Source organism: Lasioglossum baleicum, chromosome 14 (assembly GCF_051020765.1).
Source record: "Lasioglossum baleicum chromosome 14, iyLasBale1, whole genome shotgun sequence".
In the NCBI taxonomy this organism is placed as follows: Eukaryota; Metazoa; Arthropoda; class Insecta; order Hymenoptera; family Halictidae; genus Lasioglossum; species Lasioglossum baleicum.
In genome coordinates this window covers 6,098,748-6,121,877 of record NC_134942.1, presented here as the reverse complement: position 1 = coordinate 6,121,877, position 23,130 = coordinate 6,098,748, and the positions used below count along the sequence as shown (strand labels likewise).

The 23,130-nt window shown below is 44.4% G+C and overlaps 1 protein-coding gene across 2 annotated transcripts in view; it reads left to right on the top strand.

The window, feature by feature from the left end:
- Positions 1 to 23,130, top strand: part of LOC143215813 (disintegrin and metalloproteinase domain-containing protein 10) — a 361,388-nt gene that overhangs the window by 151,399 nt on the left and 186,859 nt on the right. For both annotated transcript variants that reach the window (XM_076438313.1, XM_076438312.1), the window contains exon 3: positions 13,539 to 13,692. In XM_076438313.1, the coding sequence (XP_076294428.1) occupies positions 13,539 to 13,692 (154 nt within the window). The remainder of the gene's footprint in view (positions 1 to 13,538; positions 13,693 to 23,130) is intronic.

Here is a 23,130-nt window from a genome sequence, read left to right as displayed (position 1 = left end):
GATTAGCCTCATTAAAATTTTTTTGCTTCAGTAAAGATACATTCGGTGCCTTGCCTGACCACAGACTGTCTCATTCTACTTGTTTCACTCTACACTGTGTTTTCCCTTTGAATAATTCAAGTCTAATTCTCACCATACGCTACAATCACTTGCACAAACTGGTCCCATTTTGTACCACTTGTCCGACTATATCCCATATAATTTCATTAGTCTGACTAAATCTCTAATTCCCAGCTTCATTTCATACCGAATGCTTCATAATATAAATACTTTTTTAACTGTAGTCTGGTTACATACTTTCTCATTCTACTTTCACACATTCGCATTACCAGCATTATCATAATGCTTGTCGCAGAATTGTTCATTAAATCCCGAGCATTTTTTGTCGCACTTGACGCGTCATACGTACGCTCTTGTTCCACTGTCTGATTTAACACCGAGTTTTTCACTTTCAAAACAGCACAAATTTAAACTTCCACCATACTTCGCCGCATCACTCTTTACAAGCGCACACGTCACGTCAAGAGCACTCCGGTTCGTTTATTTGACCTCACACACTCGCCCATTCTACTTGCGCGTTTCTCGAGTGTTTCCGCTGTCAGCGATACAAAATGCTCGGCTAAATTAAATCGAGCGTCTAGGAGAAACATATTTCCGCTTCCTCGTCGGGACACATACTTTCTCCTTCCACTTGGCCGACTTTATCCGGCCGTTTCCACTGTGAGTAATGAAAACTTAAACATTCGCCGAGCACACTTTGTCGGGGTCGGCCGAGATCGTATCCGAGAGTTTGTCGGTCTCGTTATTGGCTTCCAGGCGTTGCAATAGTTGAAACTGCGATCGGATAGAACGTATTAACGCCGTCAGAACTCGATCGAGTGTCGCGCGGAGTGTTACATCAGTCGGCTGTGTATGATCGTCGGGAACGCTGACGGAGTCTGCATAGAATTCCCATGGTGCACGCGGGCTTCCGGGACCCACAGGTTCGCCGGAAGAAACAACGAAGACGTTAGGCGTCTTTCACCGAGAGAAACGGAAACTAATTGCTAGAAATTCTGCCGCGGTGTTGTTAGTTCGCCGCGCGAGCACACGGCAAGTTCATTACGCGTTTCCAACGCTTCGTTTTCTCGCCGTCCCGCTTCCGGCAACCCCTTTCCGCCAGATTTAATTCGCCGACACCGACGACGCCGACGCCGCTCTCAAAGGGGTTGAGTTTCGCGCATTGTTCCGTCGGGACAACCTTCCCCGCTGATCTGCCAGGCTGCTAGCGTTACCACGGCAGCGTAATCTTTGACAGGCTTAAACGGGATACGGGCGAAACCAACGGGACCTTCCGGTTTTTACGGGATTTCCCTGCACCCTTGTACCCGGATCACCGGATTGCAGAATCAGCTGCGTTGTTAATTTAATGCACATCACGCGCTCTGCATCCCGTTCCCGTCAGTTCTCCGACCTCCGAGTCACAAACTGCAATGGAAGTCTCTTCTCACGATTTCATTTCGAACACGTGCTTCTTTTTAAATATGTGGATGTTAGAATTTTAGGTGAAGTTATTTTATTATTTGAAAAACGCATTATATTATATATATTTGAAAGAACACATTATACATATTCTCAAAGAACAGAAAATAATTTTGTCGTCAAAGAAACTCACCTCAACATAACAAAACGTTGGAACAATCGTGCGTTATTTTTTCACACGCTCGATGGCGCCACGAGTGTTGGAAATCGGTAACATAGGAAATTTAAGATATATATATATATCTATATATCTATATATATATATATATTTACTTCTCGCATTTAACAGTAGAGATGTGATTAAATTAATCTGTCACCCTCGACGATCCCAGGATATACTGGAATTTTCTTCTGAATGATGTATGTCGACGTCTTTTTCGTGTCAATTTAATATTATTTTAGTATAACCACTGATCTTAGAATGATATAAATACATGTTTTACATCGAGCATTGGTTGGAGATTTATGTATGGCCCACAAAAGTGTTCGTACGCCCTTTAAAACAGATTAACTTTTTTATCATTGTGCCAAACGACCTGATGTTTTGTAAGCAATTAGAAGCACTGGTTTACTAAACGATGTGCAAAACAATGTTATAAAAATTTTAATTGACAAGGTTACATGCAACAATAAAAAAGACAGTTTTTAAAACTTTTTGGTTTGGGCCCATAATGAAAATTTAAAATATGTGTTTTGTAGATGTATGATGGTTATACACATACTGAAGATATCATCGAAATCGATTAACATGTACACGAGTTACAAGCGGTTAAAAGTGGTGAAAATCGTAATTTTTCACGACTTACGTAGATCTACAAAACGTATATTTTAAATTTTCACTATGGGTCCAAATAATTTTTATTTCTGCACGTAACCTTTCAAATTATAATTTTTGGGAAATTTTGTTTGCACATCCTTTAGTAAACCAATGCTTCTAATTGCTTATAGAGAACGTCGTTTGGTACAATTATGAAAACGTTATTCTGTTTAAAAGGGCGTACGAACACTTTTGTGGGCCACTGTATGTCCTTTTGGAAATAGTTTCCAAATTTTCCCTGAAAGATATCGAGAGCATATAATAGCTGCATTATAAATACGAATATGCAAGGTGCGCAAGGGTCGAGGCCAGCCAAGTTTATAGTCCGACCTGGCCGGAATTAACGTTGCACCAAAGCAGAACTAAATTGCGCAAGATATACATAAAAGGGAACAAAGGGGGAAGAAAGAGAAGCGTGCATGCGAGAAGAGAACAAAAGAGAAAACAACCCCTCGCGAAGTAAGCGGTAGTGTTACAATATGTTTACATCCAGCAAACAGATGTAAGTCAGAGATGAGGAACTAGGACGAAGTAACGTCCGGTCGAGGAGCGTTTTATTTCTGAAATGAAAAGTATCTTGACGCTGCTAACCTCCCACGATTCAATCTTTCTCCCGTATGAAGGGAGAGTCTATAACGCGAGACAAAGGGGTTGAAGTCGGTTGAAAAGAATACGGTGTGATCTCCGTTGTAAAAACTCCGTGCACGATAAATAAATTCTCCGGTGCTCCAGGAGATATTAACACAAGAACATGTATTAAATTTTCACACATTATTGTAGATCATATCAAATACGTGACTTTGAAGTGACACGACCTCGCAAAGGGTTCGCACGTTGGATGCCTGAGGGTGACATGTTTTGTAATTAACTAGATTACAGCGCCGAGAGAAAACTTCATTATTGAGCAACTAACAATGGCAATTAATAGCGGCGTGGACGGAATAAACCATTAGATTTCATGTAGTTACGGCAAAAATTAGTGAAAAGCAAACCTATCCCGTCCCTAGAATCGACATACAAAATTTTTATTTTGCACATAAAACCGCTGTCAATATATACAATATTTTTCTAATTCGTTTTAACCCTCAAAGGTGTTGAGTCTAGGGTTCAAAGAAGAACTAAATGACTTGAAAATTGCGAGGAGTCGAAGGGGTTCGACTCTACAGTCTTTCTTAAGCGGCTAGTATAGGCTCGGATTGTAACTAGAAAGGGACTAGAATCTTACTAGAAAAATGGGTCGAAACATGGGTTTGCGCGGTTTCGCTTAATGTCCTTATACGATCAAATTTTGGGTTGGGTGAGGGCTGATTCGAAAGAGGACGGTTCACCTCATGGTGCTCTGGTCATGAGGTTAACGAGATTATGTTTGTATCTAATAATATAAGTGTGCAAAGTAGGGAAACAATCGAGAAAAAATCCCGCAGATTTCAATGTATTTTTCTGTCTCTAAAAGCCTTTTTTTGACTGATGGGATAACCAGAGCACCATGCGGTGAACCTTCCTCTTTCGAATGAGCCCTCATCCAGCCCAAAATTTGCTCAAATAAGGACATTAAGCCGAATCTCGCAAACCCATGTTTCTACCTAAAATCTAGTAAGATTCTAGTTATTTTCTAGTTACAATCCGAGGGTATACTACCCCGTTAATAACTTCAGGCCTCGGAATCGAGCATTCCAAGTTCTCGAGGATACTCCAAAGCCTTCGGAGTACGATGCAGTGTGGAGCATGGTACGAAACGGGCACGAACAACCATTTTTTTTCAATCACGCAGGATCCTCGTCTCTCATTTCGAGATAGGATCGGCGACACGGTGAACGGCCTCTGTGCGGGCACGGAAACACGGCCGTCCTGACAGGTGGTGGCTCAGAGGCGGCGAAGAGAAGAGGAACGAAGATGGGGCTATGCGGGGCGAAGAGATAGCTACAGCAACGGCTAAAAGGGGAGCCGAAGGGAAATGGAATCCTGATCTCCCGTCACGTGTTTCATGAATTCTGAATTAACGCCGTGCTAAATGGATAGCGGCGCCCGAGCAAAAACTGGTCCCCGCTTGGTTATTCTTTTTTTCCCTCTTGTGTGCTCTCGCTGGATAGCTGATTCAAGAGAGAGGGAGAGAGAGAGAGGGAGAGCGAGAGAGAACGTCGAAGCACTTCCGCGCGAACGATTGACCAGAACTTCGGGAACCGATCAAATATTTAACGGAGATCGAAGCGCGTGTGGAGGCGACCGACCCGGGCTGGAATAGGCTGATCATTTATTTGTAAAGAGAATAGGGTGCGTATCCAGTTCCAGAGCTGAGCAAATCACTCTCTCTCTCTCTCTCTCTCTCTCTCCCTCCTCCTCCTCTCCCCGTCTCATCCGATGTTGCTACCGAATCTGCTTCAACGGACTCAATCCCTGGCCCAGCTTGTCAATTTCAATAATTCTCGATCGATCCCAGGCCAAAGACTAACCTAACCCAGATTAATCAACGACGGGGAGCGGTGAGTGAAAATTCATTCCACACCGTAAACAGTCATTGCTGTATAAAAATATGTTTCGTTCGCTAAACGATGTGGCAAAATAGTCGTAAAGTTTTAGAAAGATTGGTCCAACCCTCTGGGCAACAATAAATGCCAACGTTGCCAAATTCAATGACTATCGTGAATAATTTTGTCGAGTTCTTCCTGCATCATTAAACTTTCGAGTCGGTGTGATACACGTTTTCGAAGGATTTTTGACGGGCCAGTTCATTTCATTTATAGATATAGAAAATAAATACCACCCTTCTCGTACAGTACATTGTTCGTTATCGCGCGCCGTGTAAGTGAAAATAGATAAATAAACTGAATAGAGCATCTCGTCCATTGAAATACCAACCCTTCAAAAATATGAACATTTTCGATGGAACTCTCGCATGAGCAATAACTCTCCGTGTTATCACTATACTGCGGATTTTTATGCATTAACAGGCTCCACAAACCAGCCGAAAAGAATGAAATAGAAATTCGAACGGAATTCCATTTGTTCTACTGTATTTCCAACCTATCGAAAACCATCAACACTAGAGAGGAAATTCCACTTCGATTCGAGACCTCTTCGCATTTGCCTACCGAAACCGCTAAAACCCTATACGTAAATATAAAGTAAATTAAGCATTAAAAGTGCGACTGGAATATAAAAGCAACTAAAATACATTCGTGATGATCAGAAATATCAGAATGTTCTGAATCGAGAACACAGGGTGTTCGTTTCAACTCGAACACCTAAATTATTTCCGCTACTATTGGAAGTAAAAAAAAAATAACTAGATATGATGTACATGGTTTTAAGACGTGCATCAGACGGTAATAAATAAGGTTACTTTACCTTTTCGTTTTATTACTTTTGTATTATTACTTCAAGGTCATGGTGTGTAGGTCGTCGAACTCATCTTGACGCCGACTATCGCATTGCATTATGAATAAAAATACATGTTAATATGCAATAAAATACAGTGACCTTGTAAAAACCGTTAAAATCATCTTCAAAGGATTTCTTTCTATTACCATCTGCTGCACGGCTTAAAACCATGTACATCCTATTTATGATATTTCTTCTTACTTTTAATAGTAGCGTAAATAATTTAGGTGTTCAAGTTGAAACTAACACGCTGTATAAAGAAAACACAATTCGAGATTGAACATTTTTCCTGAGTATTTGAGGGTTTGAAACAAGCGCAGGGTTCAACGACCCCTTCGATCGCGGAGTGTCCCGGCGTATAAAGTCGCGGCCACAGAAAATTGCGTCCGGAATTCGTCTTAGTTTCCATTGGGCGGGGGGTAGCACAGGGCCATTTGTCACCTGGCTCGCGGGGTCTACTTATTTGTACACGTCCGCATGCTCGTACCCCGCCACGATAGAACGCAACTGCGCTCCGAATTTACCAGTCTGCGAATGATCGATTCGCAGAGGGGGTCAGCTTGCTGCGACGAGACATTAGTCCTCGCCGCTGCGTTCCCCGAAACACCCCTGGTCTTCCTCTCTCTCTCTCTCTCTCCACCCCCTGTGCCCACCCTTTCCACCACGATATGGAAGGGAGGGGAGGATGTTGAAACTGCTTTGTTGCACGGGGGCCAGCACGCTGCCAAACGTCTCCTGCCTCCTCGTCGGAATCGACTGGCGCCCCCAGGCTCGATATTACTCCGTCGGAAAAGTAATTTACGACGCCGTTCGGATTTCATCTGGACGGCCTTCTCCGGGTCGAACGATTCATGAAGCGAGATAAAAGCCACCCCCCCCCCACACGCCTGCCTCACCTGCGAAGATGGCGCGGATAACAAGCTACAACCCCGGAATCTCCATTTGTAGACAATCGACTGAATGTTGCATTTCCGGTACACTGATTATAAGGAAAAATTAAATCAATGCTCGTGCATCGCAGAATAATTTGTATCGCGATGGTTCTTGTTGGACGTTGTCGATTCCCGTTTTGCTAGGTTGGCAGTCCGGTTGCTGTCAACCCCGAACCCCGAGGGCAACTCGGCGGGGTCCGTGTAATTGGGTTTGAAGGGAAAGATAAAGCAAGTTCGCGCTCGCGGACGAGAGACAAAGCGGCAAGTTTAAAGCTTCTGCTGAAAGCAGTTTACACGCTGCGCTTGGTGTTAAACGGGCCGGGTCGCGGCAAGATTTCTGGCTGTCTCGCCACCTACAGCCCCCGGAGTTTACGCTGAGGCGACAAAAGAACCTCTTCCACTGAGTTCCCAGATAGGAGTCATCGCAATTAAAGCGATTAAACTTGCGCCGCTGCTCGTCGGGCCGAGACCGTCTCGCACGCTAGACCCGCTGACGCTGTCAAACCCTTTCGAACCTCTTCAAACGGGCGGCTTTGTCGCAAAGGAAGATCTGGGGAGAGGATGTGCAAGGATAGGGGAGATAAGGAGATAATGTTATCGGCGCCAGGTTCGATCAGTTAAAAATTTTGGGGGAACGACAGATGGTGTTTCGTTCTGGACCCGCTAGTGGACTCATCAGTAAGGCTATCTAGCGGGCCCTGCCTTAGACACTGATGTCTGGTGACTTTCTGAAGGAAAGTTGTATATATACTAATTGGTGGTGATTTAATGTCTTGCGAGAAAGCTATTCAACGATGTGTCCCGCTGTTGGCCGTGGCCGACATTATTACTGGCGAAAAAGAATTTTCGAAAGCATAGACTCGACACGTCTCCAATTATAATAGGTACAACACGGTCGAATATTTAGTTTCGGCCACGGCCAACAGAGGGACACATCGTTGAATAGCTTTCTCGCAAGACACTAAATTACCACCAATTAGTATATATACAACTTTCCTTCAGAAAGTCACCAGACATCAGTGTCTAAGGCAGGGCCCGCTAGATAGCCTTACTGATGAGTCCACTAGCGGGTCCAGGACGAAACACCGTCTGTCGTTCCCCCAATATTTTTAACTGATCGAACCTGGCGCCGATAACATTATCTCCTTATACTCCAAAATTACGATCAAGAAGAACTCTACTATATGATAGGGGAGATCTATGAAATAGGGTAGGATGGATCTAGGGAATATCGGAGGAGACGGGACCTGTGGAAGAGAGAAGGGGATGATCCAGAGAAGGAATAGAGGATAGGAACTCTGATATTATACATGTTTCTGAAGCACCATTTCCATAAAATACATCGTCCCTCGGCCCTCAAACTTGATGAAACGGCGAATTCAGTTCTTCTTGTACACTGGCCAGGCGGTTTAAACCGGCGTGCACGGGAAATCCGCGACGGAAAGTGTAACCGTAGCTGGTCCAGATAACCCATGAGCGCGTCAGTCAATGGTGCGCGCGATATCCCCCGGAAATTCCGGATAAATCTGTCGGTGAGCGAGTCATCGTGGGGTCCGCGCGTGCGATATCTGCGCTAACACGCGCGCCACCGAAATTCGGCATATCTATTCCACGCTCGAACGCGAAGTGCCTATCGAGGCGATTTTTTCTCGCTATCCAAACCAGCCCACACGGACACCAACACCATCGGCAAACCCCATCGCTAGCCCCCCCCCCCCCCGCAACGCTTTTGGTCGACGTCCGATCGGGCAAGCTGTCATAATTGCGTTCGGCGATTGACACGAATCGAACACGCTCGTATCGCGACGCGACCGTTCGGATCCGCTCGGTCGTCATTAATGGGATTCCGCCGAGCTCGCGCGTGTGATTCGAGAACGGTAAACGCTTATGGTTACGGTAATGGACCGTAACAATGGTCGGCCGGAACACCGATGACTCCATTTTTGACGACTCTGCCGTTCGCGCGATCCCTGACCCGCCGGATCACGAGCAATTTCACCCCTCGATTTTTATCAGATGCCCGCAAATAAAAAAATTTCGTTCCGCTCAAACGAATCCGCTCGGATGATGCATGCGCGACAGTTCGCCGTGTCGGAACGGGAATATAAGTGGGAGCCCCGTGAAAATAAAGCGGGTTTAGAGTTTATTCTTCCGATGGAATAACGTACGGATGGGTTGAAATCGTCCCTAGGAAAAATCGTGCATTCAGAATAGTTTATCAAGCTCCGATACTTTCACCGAGCCTGAAGAACAGCTTCCATTTCAGTTCAGAATTTTAGTTTTTCCGTGGTGTATTTTTTTTTCGAATGGAGAAGTCGCCCCTGGACAAATCATCAAAATATCGTTTCCTCGTGGAGAAACATTTCGAATTCAACGCCAGTCGATCATCTCGTGCCACCGGTCTACCGAAAATAAATATTCTATCAGAGTTTCCAGCGTCGAGTGGCAAGATTTCCAGAACAGTTTGCAGATTTTTGTTCGATGAGGCGGAGAATAGTAATCGACAGGCAAAGCCCGGGTTCTGCAACGTTTCGGGGGTGTCGCGACACGGGCAATCGATTCGGTCCTTGTTCGGCGTTGCACCGCTCGCAATTCCAGGCTTATTTGTTTCGCGTCGCGAGTCTCGTATAGAATATCACGCTCGAGGAAATTACGATGAGCCCTCCGCCGGCAATAATTCAGGCTGTCTGCGTTGATTTGACTGAAGAGGAACACGGAGCAACGAAAAACAGAGGAGAAGAATGAGAAGAGCAGGTACACCGGGGACGAGATAAATGAAACAGAATGAAAGTTCGAACGGAGACGGGTATTAAGAGGAACAAAAATTGTGTACAACGTAGAAACGATACCGTGTCACAACAAAAATGCGAATTTCAGAGTCGCCCGGCCGAGTGACACGGTGCAACTGACAGTTCGCAATTACCGACGTCAAATATTTACGCAGCGGATAGTTTAATAACGCACAGCGACGCAGCAATCTACACAGCTAATGGAAACACTCGTCGGGCCCTTTGTCCACCGCGCGGCTTTGTGCAAACTTAATTCCAGCTGACGCGACTTGGACGCGTAAACAATTTCTAGTTGATCTGTGTCTCGGGTAAAGGTGAACGCCGCCGGATCTCGGTGGCTTGGTATTTTTTTAAATGAACTTTGCGCTATCGGCGACACGAGCACGTGAAAAATTATCCACGTACGAGAGAAGAGAAGCTCCCTTTTGTTACACGAGCACCGATTATCGCGTATCGCTTGCTCCGCACGCCACAGGCTTCGCGTAATACTTGTTAACAAGCTCGAACTTCCGGCCTACGGCGCCGGGAATTATCTAAATTCCTCGCAGACGACTAACGCCAACCCGACGCCCTCAGAGAATTCGAAAACGTCCGTGTCGAGCCAATAAAGGGCTTCTGCACCTGCAAAATAAATTGTAAAATGTTGCCCAAAATATTCTGAACGGTACAGAAATTATTTAGCTACATTTTAAAAATTAAAAATAGTGCAAAGTGGAGTGGGGTAAGTGCGTCAACGGGGTAATTAGTTATTTTTATTATAATATAAACGAAATTGCTTTAGCTTATATTTACTGATGTAGTATAAGTTAGTATGAACTATTCGACATAGATGTCGCCCAAAAATAAAGATGTTTTCCTCGCTTAAATCAACCAATGCCAAACAGTCACGTGCGAGGTACACGTACAATTTTGGGGGTACTCTGGACGTGCAATATTTTGCAAGTTATTAATGTTCCGTCGTACCGGAATAGAATTCGTAGGTTTCCTTCGGACAGGATTTATGATGCGAACGTGCCTAAATATCCTCCTCAAGGATTAAACAACTAGGGTCATTCGGCGACCAGTCAAGGCATCTGTTTAACGTTCAGTTTTTCTACACCCTCGAAATTACACGGTGTCATAAATTTTGTCCCTCCGAAGGACCGTCCGCGACCGTTACGCAGGGTCTCGAATAAGATCTCAACCACTCCTCCTTCCCAGGGCCTCATTCAGAGCTACGGGAAGGAGGTCCTAGAAGCCAAAGTGTGTACTGATTGGGAAATGCAACTTTCTGCAGGAACCAATCAGTGCATCTTATTTCATATTCAAGAATCCAACGAGCATCGCGCTAGGACTGGAAGACGAAGTCGCTCAGTTGAGTTTTACGTTCTAACGCCGTGACATTCTCCAGTCCTCGGGTAGACAAGTACAACGCACGAGCCGTTGTCTTGTCAATCGTTTATAACATGTGCAAAGTTAGCATCACGGTAGTTCGTCGTCCAGTGATCAGGACACCCGACACACCGGGATCGCGTCGGTCGAAATCCCTCGCGAACCGGATCAAATCAATCGAGATCCCTTGCGTGCGTTCAATCACAAACGCGAATCTTCATACCATCATCTGCGCGCGTATAAGGCAGGGCCTGCTAGATCAGCCTTACTGACGAGTCCACTAGCAGGTCCGGGACGAAACGCTTCCATTAACGTATTCATGCGATATCAAGTCAAGCGAATCAATTATTGTCTTTTGCGATCATTCTATCATTTGAACTAGCTGCCCAAGATTAACTTGGCGGGCAGTGATCCGGAACAGTCGCGAACCCACAGTTCCGCGGCTAAACAATTAATATTAATATTATTAATACGAAGTTATAAATTAATTTAAGTCATTGTTGTAATTTTTAAAGTGTTTTATGATAGTATTTACCTTAATCACTAACACGGAAATTTTCTGCATAAAACCTACGAGTAATAGGAGACATTTGGTCATTGTTCTCGCTGATGAATTCAATGAAAGGCTGTTAAATTGATCGGCGGAGGTATTCCACGTCCGACAATCGGTCTCGTTAGCTTCTCAAGTGTGGCGAAGAGGATTCCGCTCGAATTCTGCGCGGTGAATCGCGTGCAGTATGTCAATGTGCGTCGACGAAATAAGTCAGCGGCTTTCCTCTGGAACCGGCTGGCGGCATTGAAAAGCAGAACGATAATATCTCGAGCGGTGGAAGCTCGACGGGCTGAGATCGTTATGGTGTTGCGTGCGGTAAATAGATAAATGCCGACTTGAAGTGCATGAAACGGCACGGGCGAAGGAAGATAGGGCGCACCGAATCGTGAAAATGTATTACCTCGGAAATAATTTGCATTTAGATCCTCCCCCGATAGACGGAAGGAGCGCGAGAGACCAACCGAGCGAGCGCACTGTGTGCGCGCACGCGTACGCGCCCGCACACTGGCACGCCTCGCCGGTACTTTTTAACATTCTATTGTTAACTTGTTTTGCACCGAGCTTTGCATACATATAGGTCCATTGTGTCGCAGTTCGCGCGGAAAAGTGTCGTTTCATTACGCCGGCACCGAGGCCAGCGCGCATATCCATTCGAAACACGAAATCTACCGGCCGGCCCGCCGAATCGTTGATTCGCGCTACTTACCACCGACTTGGTTATGCCTCGAAACGACTCGAGGCAAGTACGAGCCTTTCTACGTGCACAGATATTATTCTGAACGGCGGTGAAATGATTTGCACACGCTAAAATGGAGCAGTCGCTGCTTCGGCTGAACATTCGTTGACCTGTACTACTTATTTTCGTACTGGCTCTATATAGATTCCTTCGATTTCCAGCTAATCTTTATGAATGCCGCGAACACTGCCACCAGAAATATCATATCTCTATTTGTGCGGCAAAATTCTCGGCTGGTCTCGTGTATGACCGACTTATACTAATGGATTGTGTGACGATTAAATTTATTGATGTAATCTGGAGCTACTTTCTGTATTTAGCTACCACAGTGGGTGTTCAAAATATTCGTACACCTTTTAGAAACGAATAACTTTCTCAAAATTGGACCGAACAGCTTGATTCTGTTTACTAGCTATTGTGTAAATAAATTTTTCTTTAAATGTTATTGGTCGCAATTTCGGAGGAAAATGTAAAGATCACGATTTTTAAATTTCGTTAGAAATTTAGATGGTGCCTTTTGTAGGTCTAAGTAAGTTATTTCGGGAAAAAACGTCGACGTTGCAAATTTCAAAGGGTGATTTCTCAAGTTTCGTAGTATAGTTCGACTTTCCGCTGAACCCTTATTTTTTTAGATAAATTCAAAAATATCCTGAAAAGTTGCTGCAAAAGTGGTGTCTCTCCGTCTTTAATGATTGTTTAAACATGTTTAAACATTCATATTAGATTCGTATTAGATATGACTGTATTCGGGAAAGTCTACAGAATCTTTTGCTGTAAAGAACAATTCAATATCTTTTATAATACCATCACAATATTTGTTTAAAGTTGAAAAATATTTTTTTTTCTCGAAGTCTTGTTCCTCAAGAACTGTTCGTCTAGGAGAAAAATTAAGGGTAGATTCGGAATCAGCGCATATAAAACTCTATAAGTACCACCATCACAATGTAATTGTGAAACAAATTTGGTGTTGGACAGTGTTATTAAACGATACTTTAACTTACCAAATTTTGTATATTTAGTATAGAAAGATCAATATCTTGATAAATCTTCAGATCACTGTGATTATCGTGATAAATTTTGTTTTCAACATTACCATTAAATATGTAATCAACTCGTTTATTTTTATAAGTGAATAAATATTACTGTTATCGTGATTTCATTATTGGAAATATGAGTATTAACTGACTTTTCTTATCCACTGTACATTCTAGTCCGACCAATGATTGACTCGTACCACTGACATAAACGCTTGCCGGACATATTAATGCACCGTGAATCTTCTGAACGGACTTCGCGTGAACCGGGGGTAGTCAGAAATAGCGTAGAAGCATCAACAGACCGGAGATACTCCATCTAGTCCGACCGGTAACGGACTTATACCGGTGTCTTTCGTGTGCACAGGCCATTCGAGCGACTGTGAACGTTCTTTTTCTGCTTTCAGCGATCACGCATGGCTCCTACGTCAGACACTATACAGCGGCTTGGTACGACACCGCCGCGCTGAGAGAACACCGTGCCAGAAGTCGTCGTGACACTTCGGCTTCCGGGCATCCAGGGGACGCGACGCTGAATCTACGCCTTCACGCTCTCGACAGGTTCGTAAAACCACGTATTCTTGGTGGGAAATGGAAAGGAACAGAAGGATGGGAAAGAAGGTCGAACGGCTGGGGCGACGGGAGCAAAGGGAAGCAAAGACGAAGGGGATTGGGGAGTAGAGACGAGAGGAGCTTTGTCGAGAGAAAATTCTACTTTCTCGCGGCAGTCAAAGGCGGAATAATCTGTCGTGGGACGGTCGTTTTTGCGTTCAGCGACGTTAGAGATTCTCATTCGAGACGTCGACCGACAACCGTGTCTCCCCGGCGACTTGTAAATCATCCCGATGACGAATGAATCCGTGGCCATGCTCGAACTCGAGAAATTAGGCGACCATTTTTCCCGCGGGGAACGCTTTCTGCCGATCCACAGCTTAATGAACTCTTTCCCTCCCTCTCTCTCTCTCACACACACACATTTTATCGTTCCAGCAGCTATATAATTGAGCGTTTCGAGAATCGTCGGGTAATAGACCCGTCGTCCAGGCTGCTCGCATCTCGAGATAATATTAGACGTTCTCGAGATATAACGAGAAACAACGGGTAACTTTTCTCGAGCGTTCGCGCGCACGGCTACGACCGGCATAATTATTTTATGCGCGCGGCAACAGCTTTCTCCGGAGAGAGAACGCAACTTTCGGACGAACTCCAGGAGAAAGGCGCGCCGGAATCATCCTGCCAGCCGGATTCAGAGCGTCGACGCCTGTGCCCGGGCATCATTTCACGCGTCACCGAATGGAAATTTCTGAAATGAACCGGGCGATGCGCGCGATACGGCAACGAATCGCCGGGATCCTCGGAACGGTCAGACGAAAGCGTCTTCAGCCGTAATCGTCGCTAGACTAAACCCATTCCTCGCAACAATCTTCGAGAACCTGTAAAATTCAAGCTTAAACGAAGCTCGACTTGCATGGAAATTTCGCAGTGTAGCTATCGTTCTTTGAAATCGATTGGACGAGCCGGAAGTCTCCTATATTAATTGAAAGGAAACGATTGTTAAAAATCGACAAGATTTTTATTACAGTCTGTGCGGGAACAAACGGGTTTAATTGCCAATTGCCAAGCCCGTTTCTCATTTTCAATAACAATTCAGAGAAAACAATTGCTAAAAATCGACGCACGATTATCGGAATTCGTGCACGGACGAATGAAGTTAATTGCGATCAAAGCATCCTCGCGATTGCATTAATTTTGAAATAAAAATTCTGAGAGATTTATAATTTTTATTAATAAGAGGTATTATTAATAAAGTTGTGCGGGTGTAATTATCATCGTCGTGCTTTTACGACTGCAGTAATTGTAACATAAAAATTTCGAAACCGTTAGCTGTTGAAATGGCTCTCAGTAGAATTATTCGAAACAATTCAGACAGAAGAGCCTGGCGGTGGGGATTCCGTTCGGCTGACAAGCAGAAACGCGTTCGAACGATGGTTCTTGAGTCGGTAACGAATTAGAAACGGATCAGTGAGTGTCCTTAAGCGTGACTGTTACCGACGCACGCATGTTAGCTCGATTCTCCGTTGCAGAACCGACATGTGCAACGATCGCCGGCCTTATGTGACGCAGGCTCGACATGATGGTCGCACGGCTCGTTGGCCAGTGCGATACGCCGTCAGTGTGTTGTCAGTGCCATCGACACGGCCCTCCTAAATCTCCACGTTACACTCAAAAGCACATCTGTTTCACCGAGCCTTGCTTATTCTACGATTCCCGGGGACGACGACCCCTTCACAATTCTTCACGAGGTTACCATAACCGTTCAACCCTTGCTAAAACCACCTACACCCTCGAGCACTTGCAGAATCTTTATATCCCCTAAAAAACGTCAGGATAAAAATAAAAATTTCTTGGCTGGCGCGGTGTCGTCAACCCCTTAACAATAATTTGAATAAAAATCGTACGCGTTTCCTTAATTATTTTATTAAATTGAAAATAGTGAAACAGTATTTTTTCGTTCTTGGAATATTTTTACTGTTTTAATTGTGACTTACAAATGGTTAAGGAGGCAACTCGGCCAAAAATGCCACCCCCGGCAAGAAAATTGAGGTTCCAGAGGAAAAACCGACGCCTCGCACCCTCGATAGCGATCGAAACCCTTAATTTATCAACCCCCTCGCCTAAGAAACTCTATTCTCCGGTGCAACACGCCCGACTTTTCCTCCTCCCCCGCCGTTTCTTCGATTCCCCATCAGCTCCCGTTCTCCATCAAACTTTGCACAGCTTTTTCTCCACCCCTTGCCCCACCCTCGAGAGCAGTCTCAGGCTAGGCAAGCCGGGGTTTTTCGGGCTGACAGTTTCCCTCTTCGCTCCAGTTTTCCGGTGTTCGCCACGTCGCCGCCGCATCCACCTCGGTCCTGAACTCGAACTCGAACGAGGGGGCACGTTTGGTCGATACGAGAGGTTGTATACCCGATTCGAGTCGTGGGTGCACCTGGAGTGCGTCGCCGGAGGGTGGCGAGAGACTCTGTTGCCCTTTTGTGCGAACATGATCGCGATTGGATCCGTCGTTGCGAGTTGCTGCGAGTCGGTTCTCTCGATTCGGCATCGATCGATCCCCAAAAATCGGAACAGCCAAATTCGCGGGCTTTCAACAATTTTGGCAAAATTCTGAGATTTGGATATTGGAGAATTTTCTCTGATTTTTGTCTTAAAAACTCAAAGACCCAAAGACTGGTTTCTCGTTCCTCCCTAAGAATACTGCGGGATTAAGGTTGGTTTTCAAAATGTTGCAAATGTTCAGGTAGAGTGAGGAGCGGTAGCAATTGCTGCGAGTAATTATAGAACGGAGCTTCCGCTCCCGGAATGCGGGGTTTCGTAGAAATGGCTTCGAATCTTTCTTAAGGGCGTGGAAGAAGCTCGCGAGGAATTGGGGCGGGAATAAGTGAAGCATTTTAACCCTTCATGAACCGCTGTTCCTATCCGAGCGTCGTTTTTCCAAGGGTTGGCCATCGAGTGAAATGTTTCGAGGTTTCCTCCCTCTCTGGTCCCGAAGCGCATTGCTTTCCGTCACATTATTTATATTTAGCCGGGGGCGACACAAGTTTTTATCGTTCGTGTATACGACCGCGAGGGTTAGCTCGTACGCGAACCGGATAACAATACACCGGATCAGTAGTATATCCTTAAATTTATCCTCTACTTAGCTTTATCGACGGGACCGAGGAATTTCACTTGTTTCCCAGGGTAGTTTGATACTCGGCCTGTCGTAAACTCGAACCCCCCTTTGTGCACCCTCCACCATCGATGTCCGAGTCTCGTTCATAACCGAATCAGACAATAAAAACGAAGTTTTATCGGCTGTAGCCGGGGAGGTTTTGCGGGAACTTTCAGTTTTCTTTCTCAGAGTCTGGTAAACATCCGCGGAAGTTTGATATCTCGGTCCGAGGCTGACCCGTATTCAAATAAAGCGCCGTCCTGGCACAGTGACCCCCGGCAATCCGGTCTTAAATGGTCATAAAAACCAACTCGCCGCTCTCCAGAGTCGCAAAGCGAACAAACTCGAATGACCATCCCGGCATTCGTACGTCCGAGCCACGAAAAATAAAACCCGTGGAACACCGTCCACTGGAATACATCAAAAGCTCACCCCCTGTGCCTTAGCTATCCTCTTTCGAAATCGTGTAGGCTGAAGTAAATTCTAACCTCCACATTCACATAATCCATTCGATCGGGTAGAGTACCAATATTTGTCGAGAATAAATTGCGTGTACATGTTATAGATACAGGGTGGTCCATTTATCTCGAGAACGTCAATTATTACGGAAACCAGCAGGAATATGAAAAAATGTTTTATATAAAATATTCTTCCAATGAAGGGGCACATTTAATGGCGCTATCCACATTTGCCCTTCATCTGACTCTTCAAGGGCCATTATGGAAAAATGTGCATACCGCCATTAAATGTGCCCTTTCATATGAAGAATATTTTATATAAAACATTTTTTCATATTCCTGCTGGTTTCCGTAATAATTGACTGTCTCAAGATTTATTGTATTTTTCAATTAAAACTGTGAGAAAAATGGGGTAACATTTTTGGACCACCCTGTATATAACGGAGAATGTACAGGTGTTATTTATAATATTAATATTTTTCAAGAACGCACGGTAGATTCTCGAACAAAACAAATCGCAGTGCAGGAGGAGCGCAACATTCGCGAATTTCATCCGCGCGTTTGATTACACACAACGTTTCGCGGGGTTCAAAGAAATCGGGGCACAAAGGCTTAAACGCAGCGCGCAAGGTGCGAGATGGAGGTAGTTCCCGTTAATTAACTCGCGTCGGTGGAACGATAGTGTCGCCATGGAGACACTGCGGGGCGTGTGCCCGCCTTATTTTCGAATTGAGTTCCTTTCTGCAACCCCCTCCTATTGGCGACAATAGTAGAGGGGATGCAATTAAAATCGGTAACATTCTCGTTCGTTCGGGGGGTTGTCTCGTCTGCTGCGACATCCCCGCCCGATTTTCTTTCGCGCTCTCAGCGTGGAGCCGTCGAGATTTAATTGGATTGTTCGTTAATGAGTTCCTTGAGCGATAATCGCCGGGGCTGTTGCAAATAAACCCGCAACGCGCATCCAATTAACCTTAATATCGGCACTTACCGCGCTCCAGCCAATTATATCGACTAATTATAGAAATTCAGACGTGCCGATTGGCGGAACGCGGCCTTCCAGGGGCGGAGGAATCAATTTGGAATCGATTCGGACTGTCGAGGCCAGAGGGGGTGGAACGGGGATGATCACCTCTCTCGGTAAGAGCACGTGCGTGTTGTGCACCGTATCTGCGAACACGATTGTTTATTAAAATCGGCTTCCGTGGCGTTTCCGGATCGCTCTCTTCGCTCCTCGTCGGTATTATTAGCGTAATTAAAGGGTGGCTCGCGCGCGGCATCCCGAAAACGAGATAATTTTTGATAATATTAACAGCGACGACCCTCCCCATAGTGAGAGGGTTAAACAAATCTTGTTTAGTTTCGCAGTCTTGTAACAATGACAGAGGGGTAACACACCCCTTTCTAAAAAATATTACCCCATTTTCCTCACAGCTTTAATTGAAAAATACAATACAGTGCATATCTTCATAGCGTTTTCGTAAAACAGCTTGCGACAGTTTATTTGGCGGACCCTTGTACGCTCTTCACGGAAAAATTAGCACATGCTCCTCGAACAGGAGGCAAATTACGGCAGAAGTTTCGCAAAGGACGGCTCCACGGTCTCGTAAAGAAAAAATCTGAGAGATCAGCGGCCCTTAAATAGTGGTTCGCCGACATTTTCGTGCGAGGCCGGCCGCCGACGCCGGTGAAGAGAGAGCGAGAGAGAGAGAGAGAGGGGGAAAAAAGGAACGAGGCACGTAATTAACAGGGGCGAATTTATCTTAATTACCACATGCTCGTCACTCTCGAAAGACCGTGCCGCGGAGGGACGAACACGTCCGAGAGCATTAATCAGCTACGAAACGTCGCTCGCAGGACGATAAACCGGCAACGAGAGAGGAGGGTAAGAAGCACCCTTCAGCTCGCCGTGTTTTCCTCCGAGCACCCCCGCGCCATCCCCGCAACCGACCCCCGCGTTTCCACGTTAAAGTGTCCCTTTCGCGAGTGTATATTGCCACGGGGGAACGAGGCCGAAAGGGGTGGCCGTGAGAGAGGGTGGACGAATGGGGGTGGGTGGCGCATTACCCTTGCAACTAATCCCATTTCTCAATGGTACATGCATCACTCACCGCTCCTGACTAATCGTCCTTCCGAGGAGCCGGGTGTTGCTCCCGCGTAAATTGAGCAATAACGCCGGTAACGCACGGTCCGACGATAATTTTCGCGGCACGATACAGCCACCTCCGTGACTAGGAATTTCCGTAAATATTCGCCACCTCTGTCGACGACCCTCTCCCACGCCACCGGGGTCCTTTGAACTAGTTTCGATGCGGGAATCGTTCGCGGAATTTGCGATATTGCGTTTTAATCTCGCCGCGAACTGTGACTAAGTGAATCGGATAAATTGAATCGCACTGGCTCATTTTTCTGTGAGCAGAGTTTATAAGTAAATTGTGGATTTCGTGTACGTTTATGAACACGTATTGGAAGTCTTTGGAGAATATTTAATAAATCGAAAATTATATTTTGCAGCGAGGAGAAAATAATTTTTAATTACGAGGTTGAATAACTCGACCAAACGAATTGGAAATCGATGATTTATTTACGTCCAAGTTCCTCTTACTTACGTTCGACGAAATAAAATATGTGTGGGTCTCTCAGGATATTCAATACAGCATAGAAATTATATTCCAATAAGCGAAAATTAATTTTGAATTCAAAGGGTGAATAACTGAACCAAATAAATCGGAGATCAATGGTAACCTGTGTACAAGTTGGTTACGCTTCACGAAGAGTAAATAAAATATTTGAAAGGTTTCAAGAATATTTCATATTTTTTGGGAATGATATCGCGATCGTAAATAATTAATTTCGATATTCATTATTATTATAGCATTCGATATCGTACACATGACGAATAACAGAACCAAACGTATCAGTAAAAAGTAATAAAATATCTGAATACCGATGTTTGATTTTTCTGGTTTTTCTGGCCAATGCTCGATGTTTCGATTTGCTAGACCTAATACCGACTTGTAAACTTACTTTGTAATTTTAAACCGGTAATTAATTTCAGAGAGTGAACAATTGAGCCAGATCAATCACAGATTGACCTCGAGAAAGAAGCTTTTCACACCCGGGAAAAGAATTCCCGATATTCGCGACGCTAAACTGTTTCTACATTGATTTGTCTGGCTTGTCTGACCAATGCTCGATGTTTCTACTTGCGGCGCGACTCAAAACCGGCCGACAGGCTTTCGTTATCGATTTCCCGGGCTTTCGATGATCAGTTTGAGGCGAGTCATCATTTGTCAGGTGCCATTATGTGGCCCAGTCTTGTTCCCCTATGCTACGTCGGAATCACAATGGCCGCAGCCCATTCAACGCTTCAAACAAAACCATATTTTTGTGTCCAGGACAAAATTTTCAGCGCACAGTTCGCGAGTCACTTTGAATTCTTTCGCGAATGCGCGGTCCTTTTGTTTCCGGCTGTGTATCATTTTACGGTGGCGCGTGGTGCATTTGGAAATTCGAACATTCGAAATTCGAAACACTGTTTCGCGTGCGGTAATGAAAACAGAGCACACATAGAACAATGCGAAACAAAACAAAACGGGGAGGGAAGGGTAGAGGGTGAAAAAAATGAGAGAGAAACTTGGTCGACAAGTTGTCGTGTTTGTTCTCTTCGTCGAAATTGTGCAAATTTCGGAACGGAATATACGGGAACGGTTTCAGAGAGGGAGGCCCGCTAACAAATTCTTCGTAATTAGGAAACTGGAAGGGCGGGCACTTCGTTACACAGCCAACAGGCGAATAAATCGATTAATAATCCCATAACAGTCGCCGGGCTCTAATTCAATTTTGCATAAATGTCGAATGACGTAGCATTAGTTACCCGGCGAGCATTTAAAGTTAAATTAATTGATAATCAATAGTCGGTGGAAATTATTAGGTAATTTGGATCGGAAGCCTAACGAAATGCAGAATGCTCTAATTAATTCGGCCGTTGCTCGGAATCGGTAATTTTCCGCGAATGGGACCTAATGCCATCCTTTATCATTAAAAACGCATTACTGGCCGCTGCGACGACCGATGAACATTCTTTTCGCTCGTCTTCTCTACCGCTGCACCATACCGTCGTTATACTGTCAGGCTACATTTCTTGGCCACTTGGAAGCTCATAATTACACTCTATTCTTCTTTTTGGTAAGAGAATTTTTGTAAATTCTTTTGAATTGTGATAGTATTTCACCACGTTTTTATTAGATCGCTTTCTTGTCTGTCTGTCTGTTTGTTCGGTACTTTTGCTATTGATTTTAAACTAACTTCCCGATGAATTAGAGACTTGAAATTTTAGACATAGCTCAAAACTGGATGACAATGCAATATTTAAAAAATTTTTTTTAAAAAAGCCTATGCGTTTAGGAGATATAGATTATTAATAAATTTAACCGTTACACCCCCTCCCGCGTGACGTAGTACGTCATTGCGTTCAGCGTCCCCACTCTACTACGTGTTCCCACTCTGACTCATCCCCACTCCACTGATCCGCTTCGCACCGAAGGAGCTCAGTGTGCGTTTCAGCTCCGTGCGGTGTTTACAAAGTTTCTACGTATTATTATACTATAATGTTCGTGTACCAAGCGAAAGAATCGTTACACTGAGATTCTCCGTCGAACCTTTATCTTTGACATTTTATCACGGCGTTTGTTTTCGATATGACGCGTCGCAATACCGTCTGAAATTTACTACATGTCTCTGTCATAATCTCATCAAAATGTTCAAAATCGATTGTAAAATTTCACACGTACAAGACTAAAAAGCAGAAAATAATTATTTAAATAAAAATAAATTTTTAAAAGATACCACATTTCTTTAAAACGGACTAGAAAGTATAAAATAAATTTTTAATAAAAAACACCACGTTTAAAAAACGGACTAAAGAGTATAAAATAATTTTTTCTAGCCCCGTACAGATTCCTAACCCCGTACAGATAGTCCTGAACATTTGTGAATGTGAATTTTTAATAGCTATGAAAATACTCGTAAGATTTAAAACGAAAAACGTGGGGCACAAGATAATACATAGTAAGGAGTGTAGAGAGTAGCTGCCGTTGAGAAAACTCGCACAACAGATCATATAATTTGCAGTGCAATAAAATTGTTAGTGATTTACACTAATCATGCATCAATTATCTATTGCATACGCCCCACGTTTTTCGTTTTAAATATTACGGGGTTAGGAATCTGTATAGGGCTAGAAAAATTATTTTGTACTTTTTAGCCCGTTTTTAAACGTGGTGTTTTTTATTAAAAATTTATTTTATACTTTTTAGTCCGTTTTAAAAAAATGTGGTATCTTTTAAAAATTTTATTTTTATTTAAATAATTATTTAATTATGTATTACTATATTAATATACACAGTTGTAGACTAAATTTCTAGTTATATTTACCTTGACTTTCTTGCACGAATGTTTCAATAGTTAAATGAATAGTGACAATAGTAAAGAATGGTCAAAATGAATGCATGTCCGATCACGCCGACTCATTCTACTTACAGCGTCCATGCGCGATGTTGACATTATTTCGAATCTTTCACGTTTTGTCGTGCGATTAATCGATTCCTGCGGGCGGTTCCGTAGCGTTATCCAATTGTCATTGACAAGTTGCCGCGGCGGGGTCGAGTCCGCGTCGCTCGAGTGCATCGAATGCAACGGGCGCGCGCGGTCACCGCTTGCATGTCGCGAAGGAAACGGCGGACACTCGTCGGGTATGCAAACGACATTCGCACAGAGGCCGCGGGGGGTTGTTGAAGAGGGCAGAGTGAACAACTATTCCGAACTTTGGCC